We start from the raw sequence: 21,584 nt of genomic DNA on the forward strand, positions 1-21,584 counted from the left end.
TTGAAAGTGTGGGTGATAGTTCTTTTGGTGGTGAAGAAGGGTTCTCAGTCATTTTGGGATTTTTAGATGGGTTTGCCATTAGATAAGTATAGAAGAGATGAGAGAAGGTTGAGAGAATTTGGAATCTTAATTTTGTTTCTAAGATCAAAAGTGAAGAAATGGGTAAGGTTCAATCGATTTAAAGAAGGGAGAGTTGGAGTGTGTAATGGTTGCTTTTTGGAGTTTAGAAGTCTAATCATCCTAGGAATGTCAGTTTGAACGGACGTTGGACACTTCCGTAGCTTTTAGGCAATTATGGCGTGTGGGACTCCTTGGTGAAATTAGTTCGTTTGTAACAGATAGGCTCCAAGGAGGTTGGGGTTAAATGGGGCTCCTCTTTAGATCATGATTCAAATACAGTTATTTCAAAATATGCGGAGTGGAGAATACATACCTTGTAATTTTGATGAACCAAGTTCTTCACTGAGAATTCTCTTGTGTAAGACTGAATATTCCAAGAAAATAAGGGTAACATCATTAGAGACCAATGAGACATTTTAGCACATGGAATAAGACTATACCGATAACAGTATGAGACCGAGCAAAAGTAAATCTAATTATTTATTATCTAACTAATTATTGAGTTAAAACTGGTTCCTTTTAGGTGACCTTAATCATCTATAATTCCAACTTGTTCCTTTCAAAGTGATCTCTACTTAGAGCTTTTGTGAAGATGTCAACTATTTTCTTGTCAGTAGTAAAAAATTCCACAGTGATCAAACCGTTCTCATAGTTGTCCCTCAAAAAGTGATGCCTAACATCTATGTACTTAGTTCTTTTATGATGAATCGGGTTCTTGGTCATACTAATTGCACTGGTGTTATCACAAAAGGTGGAGATACAAGCTACATCAATTACAACTTCCATTGATTGATATTTGATCCACAACAATTGAGCACAACACGAAGTTGCATCCACATACTCAGCTTCAGAAGTAGACAAGGCCACAGAATTTTGCTTTTTGGTGGCCCAAGACATAAGGCATGGGCCAAGTAATTGTGCCATACCTGAGTGCTCTTTCTATCCACAAGAAAATTTGCATATCATCATCCGCATATCCCACTAAGTCGAAATTTCTACATTTTAGGTACCATAAGCAGAGATCAGTAGTGCCTTTAGATATCACCTTCAAGTGAGACTCTTTTGGATTTTCCTAGAATCTAGAACAAAGGCCTATACAAAAAAATAATGTCAGGTCAACTAGCAATGAGATACAACAAAGAACCAATCATTCCTTTATTTATCTTCTAATCAACAGATGACTAGGTTCATCCAAATCCAATTTCGTAGTTGTTGCTATAGGAGTGTCAATTTCTTTGGAATCTTCCATTTTAAACCTTTTAATCAACTGTTTCACATACTTCGTTGATGGATCATAGTTCCATTTGAATTTTGTTTAATTTGTAAGCATAAAAAGAAATTAAGCTCACCCAACATACTCATTTCAAATTCACTCCCAATTATCTTAGCAAATTCTTTACTTAACCTATATGTAGTTGCTCCAAAGATTATATCATCAACATATATCTGAACTACAAAGAGATATTTACCTTTTTCTTTCAAGAACAAATATTGTCAATTTTACCTCTCTTGTAGCCATGCTCAAGCAGGAATTTATACAATCTTTTATACCATGCTCTTGGAGCCTCCTTGAGCCCATAAAGTGCCTTGTCAAGTTTGTATACATGATCGGGACTTCCTTGCTTTCAAAGCCATGAGGTTGCTTGACAAACACTTCTTCCTTTAGATAGCCATTGAGGAAGGCACTCTTGACATCTATCTGATGGAGAGTGAATTCCATGTAAGCAACAAAGGCTATAATGGGTCTAATTGCTTCCAATCTTGAAACTGGAGCAAAAGTATCATCATAGTCTATGCCCTCCACTTGACTATATCCTTGAACCACCAATCTTGTTTTGTTCCTTGTAACTGTTCCATCTTCATCAAGTTTTTTTCTGAAGATCCATTTAGTGCCAATCATTATTCTGTCCTTAGGTCTTGGTACCAGATGCCAAACTTGACTTCTCTTAAATTGGTTGAGTGTATCATGCATTGCATTCACCCAATTTACATCCTGCAAAGCCTCAGAAATATTTGTACGTTCAATAAGAGATAAAAAGGCATCAAAATCACATAGGTTCTTTAAAGAAGATCTGGTTTTTAATCCAGAGGTTGGATCAGTGATTATGTTCCCAATGGGATGAGAACTTTGATACTTGTAAGGTTTCACAACCAGCTGGTTTTCTCTAGATGTTCCTTCAATGTTTTGTGGTGGAGGAACATGTTCATGGACAGGTTCCCTCGAGGTTTGAGGATCAATTCCTCTCTGTTTAGTTCCCTCTTTTAGGTTGCCCTGGGTGGAAGGACCTGTTCCTTCCTCTGGTGCAGCTTTAGGCTAGACTGTTGCTTCATTTGCATTTCTTACCAACCCAATTTCTTCTTCATCTGGCTCCTGCCTCTCAGAAAGAATGTTAGTTTCATATAACACAACATGTACACTTTCTTCTATACACATAGTTCTTTTATTATAAATCTTATTAGCTTTACTATGTAAAGAATATCCCAAGAATACTCCCTCATCACTTCTAGGATCAAACTTACCTAGGGAGTCTTTTCCATTATTGTACACAAACCACTTGTATCCAAATATCCTAAGGTGGGACATATTTGGCTTTCTCCCTTTAAGTAACTCATACGGAGTCTTCTTAACAAGAGGTCTCGTCATGCACCTATTTATGATGTAAGCATGCAGTGTTCACATCTTCTGCCCAGATGCTATGAGGCAATTTACTAGCAAGTAGCATAGTCCTAGCTATTTCCTCCAATGTCCTATTCTTTCTTTCAACTACTTCATTTTGTTTGGAGTTCGAGGAGCAGAACAATTATGATCTATGTCAATGCTCATCACAAAATCCAGAAAATTTAGCATTCTCAAATTCAGTACATCAGACCTAATTGATACAAGTTGATTACCTAGTGTTTCTGAGTTTTTCTAGCAAATGAAGTAAACATGTCAAATACTTCATCTTTAGATGTTAAAAACAGTGTCCAAGTAAACCTAGAGTAATCATCAACAAGCACCATAACATATCTCTTACTATCTCTGCTCATTGACCTCATTGGTCCACACAGATCCATATGGACCAGTTTCATTGTCCTGGTAGTATTTATCATTTTCTTGCTTTTAAAACAGATCTTACTTGCTTCCCCCTTGCACAAGCCTCACAAATTTTATCTTCCTTGAACTTAATGTTAGGAAGCCCTATCACCAAGGTCTTGGAGACTAGTTTGTTGAGTTGACTTAGACTTGCATGTCCAAGTCTCTTGTACCAAAGGCGGGCATCATTGTCCAACATACTTAAGCAAATGAGTTCATTATCTGAAAGTGTGGATGAATCCACCACATATATGTATTCGCGCTTTTTCCCTGCAAAACTATCTTGTCAGTGGTAAAATTTATCACAAAGCATTTTGTAGATGTGAAGGCTACCGTGTTACCTCTATCACACAATTATGATATACTTATTAGACTATATTTCAGTCCATCTATCAAGTAGACATTCTCAATAGAGTGAGAATCAAAATTAACTATCTTTCCAAGCCCAATGATCTCACATTTCTTTACATTTCCAAATGAGACATTACCTCATTTAAGGTCCTCAAGTGAAAGGAACTAGTTCTTGATAGGACTGTTCAAAACCAAACTGTAACCATTAACCGAACCAAACCAATGACTTATTGGCTTATTGATACGAGTTATCGGGATAATGGATGGTGAACAGATTGAGAGTTTATAATTAACGGTTTAATGGTTTGGGTATGGATTACTCAATTTTCTTATCGGATAAACTGTTAACCCATTAAGAACTTTTATATTTACACTTTTACCCCTATATATAAAATACTATTGAAACCCTAAATGGTTAAATCATTCATTTCTAATTCTCAATTAAACTCAGTCCGCAGCATGGAGTGAGAAGTCAGCCAGTCATCATAGAAAAAATCTAGTGTTAATTCTCAAATTAATTCTCGGCTTTCTCTTTTTATTTTTCTTATCCAATATTGATGAGTACTTGTAGTGGCTTGTTATGTATTATTTATAGCCATAGAATAGTATTATGAAATCCTGCTATTAAGCAATACAAAATGATTCCCAAGCCTAATCGTTACATGTTGCGACATGCTAATATTAGTCATTACGAATCAGCACTATATGGTTTTGCCTGTGATTCTGTTACTATAAGGTGGTAGCTACACTTGTAATTAATGCAAAAGATATCAATTACATTGTTAGAATGTACACAGTAGTGAATAATGAACCTTGGAGAAAGATTGGCACTATTCCTGATGGTTATCGATTGTTCGGCCAAATTCAGTTTCATTATATGGTACACAACATGATACTTTAGTTCAAGAAAACGGAAGCAGTACATTTAATAAATTTGGCTTAGCTGATAAACTGCCCGATAATCGCTCGATAATCGTTAATCTGATACCAATCCGTCTGTTGTCTTATTGGATGGCTAGTGGATTACTATATTTATAATCCGATAATCGATAAGCCGAACCGTTAAGCATAATTATCCACCCGATAAACACCCCTAGTTCTTGCTTCCTATCATATGCTTTGAGCAACCACTATCCATGTACCATATTTGGCTGTTCCCCTTCACTTAGACCTCAGTTGCTTTATCAGATTCTCCAATAGCCATTAGTGTTCGTTCATCATCATAATCATCATCGGAACTTTCATCTGAGATTTCTCCCCAAGCAGCAACCAAAGCCTTGGTTGATCCTTTATTATTGCCTTTCTTGGGATGAACCTTTTCCTTTTTCCTGTTCCTTCATTCAGCTTTATCCTTCTTCCATTCAATTTTCCACAACGGACAGTTCTTGATCATATGATCAGTCTTTCAAAACTTGTAGAATCCATCATTAGTTTGCTTCTTCGGAGCCCTCGCCTTGCTATAGTTCCACTTCTTGAAGAACTCTTTCCTCTCTTTAGGTACTTTTTGAAGTCTTTGGTGATCATTGCCATTTCATCATCTTCCAGGTCAAAACTTTCAGTGATTCTGAGTAATAAAATCATTTCCTTCTTAGACACATCCATTTTCATGGTTTGTCTCCTAAGTTCATAAGCAGTAAGATTTCCAATCAATTCATCCAAAGGGAGTGTAGCAATATTCTTTAATTTCTGAATAACAGTGATCTTGCTTTTTCAAGTAATTGGTAAGACCCTAGTAAGTATCTTCTCAACTCTCTCATCTTCAGGGATAATCCTGCCAAGAGATTTTAGTTCATTTGTCAATATAGTAAACTTTGTGTACATTTCCTGAATGATTTCTTCATCTTTCAAAGCAAAGTTTTCATACTGAGAGTAGAGTAGAGTTCATCTTGATCTCTTCACCTGAGTTGTTCCTTCATAGGCCACTTGCAGTGTGTCCCAAATTTACTTGGCAGCGGAACAGCCTTGGATTCTGATGTACTCGTCTGGACCAAGTCCACAAACAAACTGTTTCTTAGCTCTAGCATTCTTTTCCCACTTCTTCAAATTTGCGGCATTGAAATTAGCTCTTGTCTTTGGCATATCTACTCTTTCAATATTTTCTTTAAAGTAGCCAGTGGACTATCAGTGACAATATCATATAGCTCATAGTCCTTTCTCTGTATGTGATCTCTCATCCTTGACTTCCACCAAGAGTAATATTGGCCATTAAAGAGTGGTGGCCTAGCTGTGGATTGAGCTTCCCAATTTTCAGGTGGTGCACTCATCTTGATGCCTTTTCAAGGATAACCTGCTCTGATGCCAATATATATTTTATACTTCAATACCATACAGGGAGGGAGGAAGATAATTTGTGTGGTATCCAATTTTTTGCGTGCACCAATTATAGGACCTGGCTCTTCTACGAGTTCCTTACACTACAGTTGCGGGATAAGAAATGCAGAAAGTAAAGAATACAAGCATTTTCACTTGGAAAACACCCAACTCAAAAGGTAAAAAAACCATAACCTACTTTCCGGTAGGATTTTTCCCAACACTTCACTAAATCATTGAGCCAAATAACAACATTTACAAAACTCTTGTAAACCTAAGGATTACCTCTAACCCTCTGTGGCAACCAGTCTCAGGCTATTGCAACAATTTCAAGTTAATTCTAACTTGAACAATACAACTCAAAGTACCTAGTACAAATGCTTCTAGAGAAAGCTGAAAGGTACAACTCAAAAGCCTTACTATAATTGAACTAGAATAAAAGAAAGACACTTGGAACTGATTCTTCTATCTAGTTCATGTAGCTTCAGGTTCGCACACTTGAAACACACAGAAATTGCTTGCAAAATGCCTTGCTATTTTGCTCTCAATTCTTGCTTAACTTCAACGTTTGTGTGTCACCCGTAAAAGAGAACACAACTGAATATATAGAGTTAGTAGAATAAAAATTAACTAGAGTTCTAATGCTATACTCTTCCTTGATGGAAGAGTTCTAGTTATCTTCAATTTCTAACTCCTCCCTTATCTAGAATAGAGTTCTCTTCAAGTAAAGAGTTCTGCTCCTTATCAATTATGCAACCTTTTCGTTCAGGGAATATCATATATAACCACTTATGCTTATCCCTTTATGTACCTGCCTTGTGCTTGAATCTACCCGTGCTCAATGTAAACTGTGAATGGACATGGTTCATGCATGTGTTACTTTGTCAATCATCAAAACAAAACTTACTCAGGCTATCAAATGCTAATCCTCTTGATGTATTTTCGTCACGAGAATATCTAGCTTTCTGCGTTAAAAACGTTGGGGTGATTAAGCTTGATGTGTCAATTCAATAAAGGGGATGTTGGAGACCTAGGTTCAAATTCCAACAAAGATTAAAAAAGAAAAAAATGAGGACGCAAACGTGTTCGAACATCATTGTATTAAAACAAAATGCGTCAAATGGTCTGTGATGAAAAGAGGCGCAACACCCATAAAGGTTGGCTGAGTTGGTTGGGTAAGAGCTTTCCCACATGGGAGACCTGAGATCGATCAATTCCCTTTAGCAGCAGCCTCTTCAGTCAGAGCTCGATATCACACCGTGCTTACCTAGGTTTACATCTCCTATGTGATTTGCAAGCTATTGCACGAAGAGTTAGGTTACCCAATGCGCGTCTGAAGGGTAGCGATTGCGAGTTTCGCTCGAAATTTTTCCAAAAAAAAGGGAGCAACACAAGCTCTAAGAATAAAATTAAATTAAGACATCCTAATCAAAACCAGTTTGTATTGATCATGACAAAGGCCAGGCATGACATGATCAACTCCTAATGTCAAACTTTAGATGTTTTACTTTCTTATATTTATCACATATATATAAATGAGTAAGCCATAGGTTATAGCTTAAATAGTTTTTGACCACTTGTATGTCTTAATTTATGTTAAATAGCTTTTGACCTCTTTATATATGTCAATTTATTTTTAATGTAATATCCTCCAACTTGCAATAGTTTATTCCTTGTCGATTTCATTTCACGTGAAGGAAAAGTAATACAAGAGAAAAGAAATAAGAAAATGCCATAGTCGCCAAACCAATGAGGAATAAAACATAAGTACTCTATATTCTCTCAGCGTTTTCACTTTCCAATACCAAAGGGTAGTAATCGACATATATTTAAAGAAGTTTATCAAGACTATTATCAATTAACGTGCTTTAGCACGTTAATAATGGCACATAATAATATATATATTTATTTATATGAAAGAACAATACAATTTAATTAATGAAATAATTTTATATATAATAATACAACAATCATCTAAATACCGAAAAATATTATTACATTAGCATAATACATAAATTTAAAATAAAAGGACAACATCAAACTTACACAAATGATTAATTTTATCATATTAATCAGATAATTATGTATTACAGTTTAAGAGTATTTAATGTGATGGTATATTAACGAACACTTCTTTGTAGACAATATTTTTTTGTGTATGTTTCCTCCTAATGATTTGGTTGCTCCGCCTTAACCAGAACTCTTGTTGTCGATCTTGATACCCCTCTTGAAAGTGCAACATACAGTTGTTCGTGCAAGAAAATATATTGCGGTAAATATTGTCCAATATTTAGAATGTTTGTCCTTGTGCTTTATTTATTATATTTGCAAAACATAAACATACTAAAAATTATTTTCACACAAATTTAAAAGGATATTCCTTAGTTTCGAAAGACGAAAGTTGAATTCAGGGATAAGAATATATTTAAAAGCACATTGACCGGTATCATAATTTTTGCATGCATGACGTTATTGTCAAAACTTCTATATACCATCTGTGTGCTATCACATAAGTTATTCGGCGTATCTAAATTTTTTAGTAGCATGACATGCATATTTTTCTTCAAAATCAACATACATACAATGGAAGGTCAATTTTAACTTAGTCTATTATATATACGGTGACACTAACATATGTAAGAAATAATAAACTTAATAACAAACATATATGGTAGAAGGCCATTTGGTATTAAAATATTTAAGTATTCTTCTTGATTGTAATTATTGACATCATTTTCTGCTGAGTCAAAAACAGAAAAATATTTTGTTTTTACTATAAAATTCAGCAATTAACTTGTTATTTAGTTGTTCAACATATTCATTTCTGCTAGCTAAGATATCTTTTTAATTCTATTATGTGATTTGCATAAATTGCGTTTTAATCTAATAATAGAAATATTTCTATTATTGAAAATATTTCTCTTATTAAATACACTACTATTACCATTAGGATTGATAACCAAGTGTTCAGGAAGAACCAAAATCATCTTTTATTGGGTGCTCTTCTTTGTTTCCAACACGAAACAAGAAGACATTGAATACTGGATATGCTCTTACTTTATATTTAATAACAAAAATATTATTTGAGTAGAAAATCAGTTCAAATATAATATAGAAATATATTATCATGGAGATATTTTTTTCTCAATTTCAACTCTTTATGCAGTCTATTTAACATTACTTTTATATTTTCCTCGTATTGGACATTATGGAGTGGTAATATATTGTCAATATTGGGGATTCTTATAAAATTAGTTATTAAATCTTCATGTATATTTTTTTAAAAAAATTTATTAGGCAAAATTTTATTAATTGAAAATATTAAATATTAAAAAATTTAACATAAAAGATATTGTAGTTAAAAGGGTTCAAATAAAATAAAAAATGAACGTATTAGACAACTTTCGAAATCTGCATAAGGCGATTTCCATACTTAATTTCCCCCCCTCGATTTCCATACTTATATTAATTGGAATTATATGATTAAGACATACAAGTATTATTCTAAGTGAGCTAGGCATTAAAGAAACAATAATAATAAATAATAGAAACTATAAACTTTAGATACTATAATAAAGAAAGTTTTATAAGATAATCTAAATCGAGTACAAACATTACATAAGAGAAAATAAGTATACAATTTATACTAATAGGATACCCAACATGTATTATTATGTCCTAAAATTAATAGGATTATAAAGCTAATATGTAGAATTCCGGTTATGTCCTTTTATTATGAATTATTATATTTAATATTATAAGGTTATTTTTGTAACCGACTTTGTATTCATGCTTTTATAATAATATAAATAGATAGATATAGATAGACGTGTGATTAAAAAGTCAGAGTTTAAATTTCACGCATTAAAGCTGTGATTAAAAAATAAATATATAACTAGGGCTTGCCTTAAGCTAAATAAACACAAAGTAAGCCAACTAGCCAAGCATGTGTATTCTATTCTCTTTGTGTTCGAATTTTCATTCTCAAACTGTTTTCTTTTATGCCTTCGAGCACGTGTCAGACTCTAGACATCGTATTATCACTTATAGCGGAGTTCTGTGTTTTAAGAAACAACCGCTACTCTTAGTACGTGTCACTTTAATTTTTTTACGCAAATGGCCAAATATATTCATGCGAGAAAAAGTTTAAATATATCATTCGTTATATTTTGAGCCCAAATATACCTCGGACGTAATACTATAATTAGTTTAAATGTACCCTTCTTCTGTTAAGTTTTTCCAAGTTGGACATCCAATCCTACGTGACACTGATATTTGATGAGATGGATATCATATGCACCTAATCTATATATAAAAGACTAACATTTGAAATATAATATTTTCATGGTAGCGATAATTGTGGCAATAGTAATGGAGGGGAATGAAATTTTAATTGTGGAAAAAAATAGAAGGGAGGGGTAAAATGGGTTAGGGGCGCTGAAGCAGCAAACCATGTAGCATCCACCCCATTAAATGTCAATGCCACGTACGATTGGATGTCTATTTTGGACAAACTTAATAGAAAAAGGGTATATTTGAATCAATAGTATAACAATAGGGATATATATAAACTCAAAGTATAACGAGAGATATATTTAAAAAATTTCTGATAGTATGAGGCTATATTTGTCTCTTTTCTATTGTAAAATGAGCGATATATTTTGGGTTTGAGGATTAAATTTTCATGCCACGTTTAGATTAGAGTGATTGCTTGTGATATTTTACAGGGAATATTAAAGTTGTTTGGTAGAACAACAACACGGCATTGACGCAATTTTTTGAAAAAGACAAAAGTTTTATTTAGAAGTTTATTAGAGATTCAATCTTGAGTTTTGGGAGGTTCAACTTTGACTTTCCCCTTAAAATCGATCTTTTTAAATTCAGCCACGATATAATGAGAGTTCCCATGCATTTTGTGGATCATTCATGTTTATTTAATTATATTTTCCCTTTAAACACCAAGAACAAGAATGCTTCATTTTTCACATCGTCCGATTAAGTTGACCTTCAATATATAACTTTTTTTTTTGTAAAGTTAATATGCTAATTTGAAAAAGAAATATTAAATTATTATTAGTCGTGGATGTATCTCCTATCGAACATGTCCATTTGAATTTATCAATATTTTCCACGTGGAGCATATATAAAAGTTCAGGGTGAAGAGTCTTATATTGAGGTAGAATTCATCAAATTCAAATCATGAATTCGTCTCTTCTTATTATACTAATTAAATCATATTGAAGTGTAAATTTTGAATCAGGGTCTTTTTAAATCCTTTCTTTATTTATACTATCTTTGTAGGCAATCTCGTTGCTCTAGGAAAAACTTGGAAAGGAAATACATTTCTTGCTGGAATTGAATAATGACTTGGTCAACTCTTAATAAACTATAGCATGAGATAAGCTTATTGCACTTTCTCCGACCACACACTGATACACCTATAGAAACTGTTGCACGAGGAAAAAAAAATATTCTAAGCAGAACTAGAATACTACTCTCCCTTCGATCATTTTAATTATGGTTGTTGTTGGCTGAACAACAATAACAACAACAATGATCCAGTAAAATTTTACTAGCGGAGTCTGGGGAGAGTAGTGTATACGCAGATCTTACCCCTACTCCAAGGGAATAGAGAGATTGTTTCCAAAAGACCATCGGCTCAAGAAGACGAAAAGAGACAATATATCAGTACCATCCACAGAAACCAAAGGTGTTGGCTGAACACAAAACTTAAATTTAAAAGTATTTTTTAACACATAATAAAAGTATCAAACATGCCATGATATCTTCATGACTATAAACTAAGGCATGTTGTTAAGAATAAAATAAAATATTTAAAAATAATCAGTAATTTCTGAATATAGAACGGCATCACTCTTTTTAGACAGACCTAAGAAAATATCACATACAATGGAACAAAATGAGTATATAACTTGAATTCAATATGATGTATTTGAGTACAAAATCCAATTCTTGGAATTGGCATCATAAGAGAACTAATCCAATAACAACCAAAACTGGAATTAATTAATGTCCTGAAACCAAAAAGAACTAAAGAAAAGTTCTAAAAAGTAAAGAATAATATGAGGCAATCATATTATTACTCATTTATATATGTTCTCTTTTGCATGAAATTATGCAATCTTTTGAGTGCAATTTCTAGTGTTTGTTCACTCATATTAGCAAAACAAACTCTAAACCAACCAGGTTCTGAACAATGACAAGAAGATCCTGGAGAAATATTCAACTTCACTTCACACAATATTGAATTCCAAAGTTCCAATTCACATTCCTTTGTAGGCTTATCCAATAATTGACTCAAATTCATCCAACAAAATAAACCTGCATTTCCTTTCAAACATTCAATTCCAGCACTTCTCAATCCATCAATTATCATTTCATATCTCTTCCTCAATCTCTCGCGATTCGTCTTAATGTATTTGTTCGTGAAATTCTTATCTGACAACATGGAAGCCAGGAGTTGTTGTGTCTGAGATGAAATTAAGGTAAAACTCGACATTCTCCTTGCTGTTGTGACAACCTTATCATTGTATGAATAAATTGTCCCAACTCGAAATCCAGGGAGTCCTAAGTCTTTAGAAAGGCTATAGACAATGTGAACTCTCTCTGAATCCTTGTAATTTCTTGATTCAAGAATTTCCGCAATGCTGGTGAATTCTGAGGAACAGAATACTGACCCAGAGTAGATTTCATCAGAGACAAGATGGATGTTTTTTCGGACCGCGAATTCAAGAATATCCTCAAGGATTGTTCTTTGAATTGTTGCACCTAAAGGATTTGAAGGATTTGTTATAAGTATTCCTCTAACTTTGATGTTTTTGGATTTTGCTTCTTCATAGGCTAATTCTAAGGCTTGTGGTGTAACTTGGAAATTATTTGAACTATCACAATGAACTGGAATTATTTTTACACCTGTTCTCCACCTCAAATCTCTATCAAACCTGTAAAAATTAAATTAAAAAGAGGACTATAAGTTAATATCATAACATAGTACCTATGTTGTGAGTTAATAAAAATAGGGGAAGTGTCAAAATTTATCTATTTCATATACAAAATCTTAAGTTTATCCTCTGTTATACTTTTAGATCATTCATACAGTACTGTTGTCGTAAATAAATTGTTTTGTGTATTTATCATGACTTCAACAGAACTCCTCCGTTATACTTCAGATTGGAGTTCTGCCAGGGTCAACGATAAATACAACATATTTTTGCTAACGACAAGGGTATAAATGACCTCAAAGTATAACGGATAGTAAATTTAAGATGTTTCGTATAGTAAAAGGACATTTTTGACCTTTTTTCCTAACAAATATTAGTTACTATAAATAGAAACTTACCCAGGATAGTAAGGAGTTGGAACAAGCAAAGCATCACCGGGATCAGCAAGAATAAATGTTAATAACTCATTAGCAGCTGTTGCACCAGCTGTAATAACAATTCTTTCAGGATTAAATTTTGCCCTTCCACCTCTTATTTGTTCCATGAAACTAGCCATTGCTTTTCTAAAAGAAACAAGTCCATGATAATCTTGAAATAAAGCATTTTCTCTAAAGCTAGAAATTTTTCCACTTCCACAGCTAGCTTCTTCTGTTTGTTTTTCCAAGTACTCTTCCAACAAATCAAATGATACCTATTCAAAGATTAAAAAAATAACATAAGATTAGATAATCATAATTAATGCCTATTTTATGGTAGTTTCTGTAATCATTTTATCTAAATACTTAAGATGTTAAAACAATTGTTTAATTTTTATTTTCATAATTATATTCTCGTACGCCCGTTCACATGCGAGCTTGATTCTTTTTCATAAGCCAAATACGTGAATTTTTTAAATATATAATCAAAACATCTCTATAACAGCCTCGTTTTTTCCACTATTTTTTCGCTGCTATAGTAAAGTGTTGTATAGGACATATGTTATAACATAATATAAAAAATTGGTTCCGAAAAAACTTAGCTTTTATAGTGAATAATTATTATATAGGGATACTGTTCTAGAGAGGTATGACTGTATTCTAAGACTCTTTTTCAAGCTTGCTCGCCCATGTTGAGTCGAGGAAAAAAACAACTCGAATGGCATGACCCCTCCTCACCCCGGAATGAAAGGGGTGAGTAGCAGTGAGACTAGAATTTATCATAACCTCGACTACACCATACTGAATTATTTGAGCATCTTGTCTAAAAGTTTAATTATATATATATATATATATATATATATATATATATATATATATACTTACTTGATTTTCTGCCAATCCCATTTGAATAACTCCAGATGGGTTGTGAACTTCATCAAAAGGATTTTCATCATATGCTTTCCACCCTGCAAAATAAGGTGAATTTTCTCCATGTGTATCTGAGACTGCAACTTTTGATAGCTTAACTGTTGATTTCTCAATCTCAATAGCCATTTCTTTCTTCTTTTTTTTGAGTCTTTTCTCTGTATAGAGATCAAGAAAATATGAAATATGGGTAGTTTATACCAAAATGAGAACTGTTTGAATGAAGTTTATGTCAAATAACACCTATATATATAACCAATGATTGATACTGTATAGTAAGGAAGATCAAAGATCACCTTTTTACAAATACTATAGTTTAAATTAAATGGCTGGTGACAACTGTTAGCTTCTGTCATCTTTTCAAACCTTCTATATTATCTCAATCCCTATAAAGATCACACAACAAATATGGTAGTTGAAATATGGGGGTGGGTATTTTAACAAATTAGTCTTAGGATACGCGCGTTATGCGCGTGTACTTTGTATCAATAAGAATAGGTTTTTTTAAAGTAACATAAAATATATTCAAAAGGTGTATTTGCGTTATAAAATATTTAAAAAAAAAAAATATAAGCTCCTAAAAATAATAAATGTTGATTATGTTTAAGTTTTGTTCGCTCTAGTCATTCTTCCTTTTTGTTCCAATAATTATTTCATTGTACAAAAACATTAGGTATAGCGTTAAGTATAATTATGAATTAAATGCAAAAATGTAGTTTGACTTTCTATGAGCAATTTCAACTTTTCACTTTGGCCGTTCCACTTTTATAATAGTAAAATTTATAAATGTAATATATAGTATAATAGAGTAATAAATAGTTGCATTATAATATAAAAAAATAATAAAAGTTGTATGATTAGGAAAATTTCATTAAGGATCATCCAAGTAAATATTTATAACACAAAAATCACTATTAATTTTTTTTTAACTAAAATATAAATTTGACCAGAAAATACATATTTTGGTTGAAAAGTTTCTTTATACTAAAGTGAATCAATCAAGATTTATGGCAATAAAATCTCATAAATACTAGGTAGCAAGCCACAAAAGTGAAAGTAATTATGAATGTGACAAAGTAGTAATCTCTATAAAGATGCTTAGTAAATTTTTGAAATTTTACTAATGAGGAAAAAGATTTGAGGTTATTAGTTGGAGAGAAAGAGCATGCATGAAATTTTTTGAAGTAAAGGAAAACGACGAAGCTTGAAGTTCTGCCTAAATAGAAACTAATTTTTAGAAGAGTTCTAATTGATTTTAAAGTCTTAAATATTATGACATAGTTCAAACAAAAAATAATAATAAGTAAAAAAATTAAAGTAGATTTTTAGATGATTTCAAAGTGGTAAATATATATTAGGAAAATAATTACATGACTATTCCTAAATGTTAAAAAAATAAATGATAATCCCTAAATATATTGGAAAAATATTAACTGAATGATCATCCAAGTAAATATTTATAACACCAAAATCACTATTTTTTTAACTAAAATATAAATTTGAGCAGAAAATACATATTTTGATTGGAAAAGTTTCTTTATACTAAAGTGAATCAATCAAGATTTATGACAACAAAATCTCATAAATTCTTGGTAGCAAGCCACAAAAGTGAAAGTAATTATGAATTTGACAAAGTAGTAATCTCTATAAAGATGCTTAATAAATTTTTGAAATTTTACTAATGAGGAAAATATTTGAGGATATTAGTTGGAGAGAAAGAGCATGCGTGAAAATTTTTTGAAGTAAAGAAAAACGACGAAGCTTGAAGTTCTGCCTAAATAGAAACTAAGTTTTTAGAAGAGTTCTAATTGATTTTAAAGTCTTAAATATTATGACATAGTTCAAACAAAAAATAATAATAAGTAAAAAATTTAAATTAGATTTTTAGTTGATTTCAAAGTGGTAAATATATATTAGGAAAATAATTAAATGATTATTCCTAAATATTAAAAAAATTAAATGATTATCCCTAAATATATTAGAAAAATATTAATTGAATGATCATCCAAGTAAATATTTATAACACCAAAATCACTACTTTTTTAACTAAAATATAAATTTGAGCAGAAAATACATATTTTGATTGGAAAAGTTTCTTTATATTAAAGTGAATTAATCAAGATTTATGACAACAAAATTTCATAAATTCTCGGTGGCAAGCCCCTAAAATGAAAGTAATTATGAATTTGACAAAGTAGTAATCTCTATAAAGATGCTTAGAAATTTTTTGAAATTTTACTAATGAGGAAAATATTTGAGGTTATTAGTTGCCGAGAAAGAGCATGTGCGAAATTTTTTTTAAAGTAAAGGAAAATGACGAAGCTTGAAGTTCTGCCTAAATAGAAACTAAGTTTTTAGAAGAGTTCTAATTGATTTTAAAATCTTAAATATTAGGACATAGTTCAAACAAAAAAAAGTAAAATTTTAAAGTAGATTTTTAGTTGATTTCAAAGTGGTAATATATAGTAGGAAAATAATTAAATGACTATTCCTAAATATTTGAAAAAAAATTAAATGATTAACCCTAAATATATTAGAAAAATATTAATTGAATAATCATCCAAGTAAATATTTATAACACAAAAATCACTATTTTTTTAAACTAAAATATAAATTTGACCAGAAAATACATATTTTGATTGGAAACGTTTCTTTATACTACAGTGAATCAATCAAGATTTATGACAACAAAATCTCATAAATTCTTGGTAGCGAGCCACAAAAGTGAAAGTAATTATGAATTTGACAAAGTAATAATCTCTATAAAGATGCTTAGTAATTTTTTGAAATTTTACTAATGAGGAAAAGATTTGAGGTTATTAGTTGGCGAGTGAAATTTTTTTGAAGTAAAGGAAAACGACGAAGCTTGACGTTCTGCCTAAATAGAAACTAAGTTTTTAGAAGAGTTCTAATTGATTTTAAAGTCTTAAATATTAGGACATAGTTCAAACAAAAAAAAAGTAAAATTTTAAAGTAGATTTTTAGTTGATTTCACAGTGGTAAATATTAGAAAAATAATTAAATGGCTATTCCTAAATATTAGGAAAATAATTAAATGACTATTCAAAAATATATTAGCGAAATAATTGAATGACTATTTTATTTTCGTGCTTTTAATATAGTATAGATAAATAAATATAGATAGTCCCATTTTTTCTAACTTTGTTGTTCCTTTCTAAAACTTGCTCCCCTTTTTTTCTTCTTAATTATTTATATTCATATTCTACAATACTTTACTGACTTGGAATTATACCTTTATCATGTTATGGTTGTTGATTTCTCTTCCGCATTAAACAAGTACTAACTATATTACAACCTTTGTATGCGTCTCTGTCATACAAGAAGCTCTTTTTTATGATTTCACGTCCGATGTCCAGAACCTGTACTTAAGTCCAATCAAATATATTCAGATTCGCGTCGGAAAATCTCATATTGAAGGATAAAACGCTTCCTAACAAAAGCGATCCCATACCCAGGACTCGAACCCGAGACCTCTGATTAAGGATGAAGAAGTACTTACGAGTCCACCACAACCCTTGTTGGTTATACTCAAAGCTCCACAATTCAAACACTTATTTCTTATTTTCTTGGCACTGCATTGATAGCGTAAACAACTTTTATACTATTAAGTTAAGCAACAACAATAGGTAAAACTTCTTATCAAATTTAATATGAAACCTGGAAAATGGAATAATAACCTATTGTAGCAAATCAGTTAAATTATACTAATTTTTACACTTTAGTGTATCAAGCTTAAACTCTAGTGGTTCAAGATTTAAGTCTTGCCACCATATATACAGTTGTCAATTTAATAGAACTCATAAACCCTATTTTAAAGGAGCTAGCGTGTCAATGCACATTGTTGAGAGGAAATGGTTCAATATAACCTTTTACAATTTTAATAGACGAAGAACATAATCCTGCAAATATTTCTTATTTAATCTCTTACGTATAAAAACAAAAACTTCTTCAGACATTTCAAATAATTTTTTTTTATTACTATGAGCCACACAACCAATTGACATGTTGCAATTAGGCGCGGATTTTTGGGGGGCGGAAGGGGTTCACTCAAACTTCCTTTGCCGAAAAAATATTGCATATATAAGGCAAATTATATATTTTGATTCAATATATATATATATATATATATATATATATATATATATATATATATATATTGAATCTCCTCAACGTAGCCCAAAAGCATAGCTTAGCGGTTAAGGGGTTCAAAACTTTTGTAAGGTCTTTGGTTCAACTCTCACTAGCTACAATCTTTTTTTTAGCTTTTTTCCTTTTTAAACTCCCTTAGCGGAAATCCTGCATCTGTCACTGGTTGCAACTGTTGAGTTGTTTCCATTACTAAACGGCAGCCTGATGAATAAAGTATTCCATGTTCATGCAGGGTCCGGGAGGGTCGCACCCCAAGGGGTGTGAGACAGTCTATCCTGATGCAAGCATCAATGGTTGATTCCACGATCGAACCCGTGACCTATAGGTCACACGGAGCCAACTTTATCGTTACTCCAAGCCCCCTTCAATTGTTTCCATTACTAATTAGTAATTTTTCTCATTAGAACTTACCACAATTTTAATACTGTGCCATGTAAAAACCACAACACAAATTTAGAATTATTCGAGAGTAGTTTAGTTTTTCTGATAGCCTGATAGGGATACTAGCATAAGATCATTAGGATTCTGATTTTGGTGCAAAAACAATTAAAAATGCAGCTGCAAGAAGATTTTCTGGTCCCACACCTTTACTAATTTCAATTCTCAAGCAACAGAAGTTATAACTTCCTTTAATCTTTTTTAGGATATGTTAATCTTTGGATCATGATCTAATTAGTGGTTATGATTAGAGTTTAATTAATAATCTTGCTTGCTTCATGTGTTAACCAAAATATACGATCTTCCACAGTTGTTTTATATATCCTAGCTAGACTCTAGACTAAAATGGTAGCTAGACTATTAATTTATATATATATATATATATTTTAAATAAAGGGCCGCCCGATACATAAAGTATTATGTGTTCAATAGGGTCCAGAAAAGAGACTGTACCTCAAGGGGTGTGATGTAGGCAGTATATTCCAATGCAAGTATTAATAGTTGATTCTACGTACGGCCGAACCCGTAACCGATACATAGGTCACATAAAGATTACATTATCATTGCTTTGAGACTCCCTTCGTATGTATTACATATTCTTGTCAGAATAATTTGTTAAATATTTTCTATTACCGTGTACTATATCAATCAGTTGCAATGGCTATTTAATTATCAAATATTTCCAGTGCACTCATCACATGCAATTATAATTTTTTGCAAGGTCTATAATGTGGTAGCACTGCAAAAGTGTAGGAGTTGAGATATTTTATCAGATTTTGTGATTTGTGAGGATTTTAACTAACCCCGTTGAGAATATATAAAAAACAAAATCAAAGGAAGGGCAGAAAAAGGAGATAGAATGAAGTAATTAACAAATGTAAATGATGTGTGTATGTGAATATATATATTTCACTAAAGTGGGGCTTAGATCCATGTGCAAAAGCTCAACGTGATATTTGTTATTTATAGAATGCCACATAATTGGAAATTAAAAGGTGGTTGGTGATGATTGTTTTTAGCTACTTCAATTCAGCCTGATTTTCCCACTTCTTTAACTTGTATACTAGTGGAATGAATGAAAAGGAAAAAAAAAAAAACAATCCGGTGCATAAGGTATTCCTCGTTTATGCAGGGCCTGGGCAAGGATCATACTCAGTAGATAGCTTAGCTTCACCGAATGCAAGTATTAGTGGTTGTTTCCAGGGTTCGAACATATGGCCTACAGGGGCGAATGTAGTGTATATGCAAGGGGTTCAATTGAACTCATAACTTTCAAAGCGAAATAAAAACTTATGTGTAAAAAATTATTAAAATTTTAAAAATATGAACCCATAACTTTTGGTTCAATGCTAAAAATCTTAAAAATTAAATTCATAAAATTTAAATCTCAAATCCGTCTCTAATGCCTATAGACCACACAGAAACAACTTCACTGTAACCTCCCCTGCACTAGTGAAATGAATGATGGCACATATAATCAATCAGTTATTGAACAATGAGCATGCCAATATTAACACTTGAAAATACAAGGTTAAAACTAACCCCAATTATTGTTTGCTGATGGATACTGAATTTCATTGAGATATTCTCTATGCTCTTTAAGCTGCTTTTTGGATACCCTCAAATAAAACTTTCTAGTAGGTATATTAAATTATTAACCTTATGCCGCTCGAACTCTTTAAAGGTGTGTCTGATTCTCCAAAAATAATACACTTATGGAGATTCTCCGATACAGGTGCGGTACCATATTTTAAGACTCCGAGCAACATAAATTTTAATAGACATATATCTAGAATTTAGAGTAAATAGTATAGAATGAACAAGAGGCAGCTACAACAGGAATGCAGGTATATCTTCAAATCCAGCTCCCATCGAATACGACAACTTCAACAGCCAACATCTGCATGCAATATACAGAAGTGTAGTATGAGTACAACCGACCGCATGTACTCAATAAGTAACAAACCTTACCTTAGGTTGAAAGTAGTGACGAGCTGGAACATAGGTCGGGTCCAACACCAAAAACTAACAACAATGAAGTAATTCTGAGATAAAATGCTCAGCTTTTTCACAGTTTTCCTGAAAACAGTTCCGCTTTTCAAGAATATTAGTAAAAACCCAAATTCTTTTACCGAACTCGTCGAAAAATATGAGATAATTTGAAAACTGTAATTTTTCCAAAATACTTTCCACAATAAATAAGATGTTCCATTTTCTTTTCAGATATTAAGTGTGAAATACTCTCTACGCCAACATATCAGTGTGTGTAAAAAAGTCATGAATGACGTGATATCATACTATGCTTGTATGTCATATGTGCATGCCAATGCCATGTATCTCAGAGATGAATCATGTACTCACACTCTCAGAGTACTCAATCTCACTGTCTTACACTTTCCACTCATCATGCTTAACCACTCAGTACTGTATATGACCAATCCGGCTCAGGGAAGATCCATCCCGGAATATATAAATCAAATGACCATCAGTCACTCGGTACAGAGGAAGGCCAATCCGGCCCGCGGAGAAGATCCATCTCCGGGTATATAAATGCTCAACCACTCGGTACTGTATATGGTCCATACAGCCCAGGGAAGATCCATCCCGGAATATATACATCACGGACCATCAGTCACCAGTACCGAGGAAGGCCAATCCAGCCCCATGGAGAAGATTCATCTCCAGGTATATATAGATGCTTCAGACAAGATCCATGTCTAGGGAAGATCCATCCTTCAATATAATCAACCGCGCTCACTAGGGGTGTGTACAGACTCCGGGGGGCTTCTACAGCCCAAGCGCTATAAATTGCAC

General features: G+C 32.3%; 1 protein-coding gene across 1 annotated transcript; it reads right to left on the reverse strand.

The window, feature by feature from the left end:
* Window positions 1-11,768: 11,768 nt before the first annotated feature.
* Window positions 11,769-14,357, reverse strand: LOC104228033 (1-aminocyclopropane-1-carboxylate synthase 7-like). The gene is made up of 3 exons (XM_009780418.2): window positions 14,121-14,357; window positions 13,218-13,510; window positions 11,769-12,819 (listed from the first exon to the last, which is right to left on the reverse strand). Exons 1-3 carry the CDS (start codon window positions 14,289-14,291, stop codon window positions 11,958-11,960), a joined length of 1,326 nt encoding a protein of 441 aa, XP_009778720.1. The 5' UTR covers window positions 14,292-14,357; the 3' UTR covers window positions 11,769-11,957.
* Between the last annotated feature and the right edge of the window lie 7,227 nt (window positions 14,358-21,584).

This window comes from Nicotiana sylvestris, chromosome 6 (assembly GCF_000393655.2).
Source record: "Nicotiana sylvestris chromosome 6, ASM39365v2, whole genome shotgun sequence".
Lineage (NCBI taxonomy): Eukaryota > Viridiplantae > Streptophyta > Magnoliopsida > Solanales > Solanaceae > Nicotiana > Nicotiana sylvestris.

Coding starts and splice junctions, on each gene's coding strand:
- LOC104228033 (XM_009780418.2), bottom strand. CDS start 14,291: ATGGCTATTGAGATTGAGAAATCAACAGTTAAGCTATCAAAAGTTGCA. Junction 13,511..14,120: donor TGGGATTGGCAGAAAATCAA/GTAAGTATATAT, acceptor ATCTTTGAATAG/GTATCATTTGATTTGTTGGA. Junction 12,820..13,217: donor CCAACTCCTTACTATCCTGG/GTAAGTTTCTAT, acceptor TAATTTTTACAG/GTTTGATAGAGATTTGAGGT.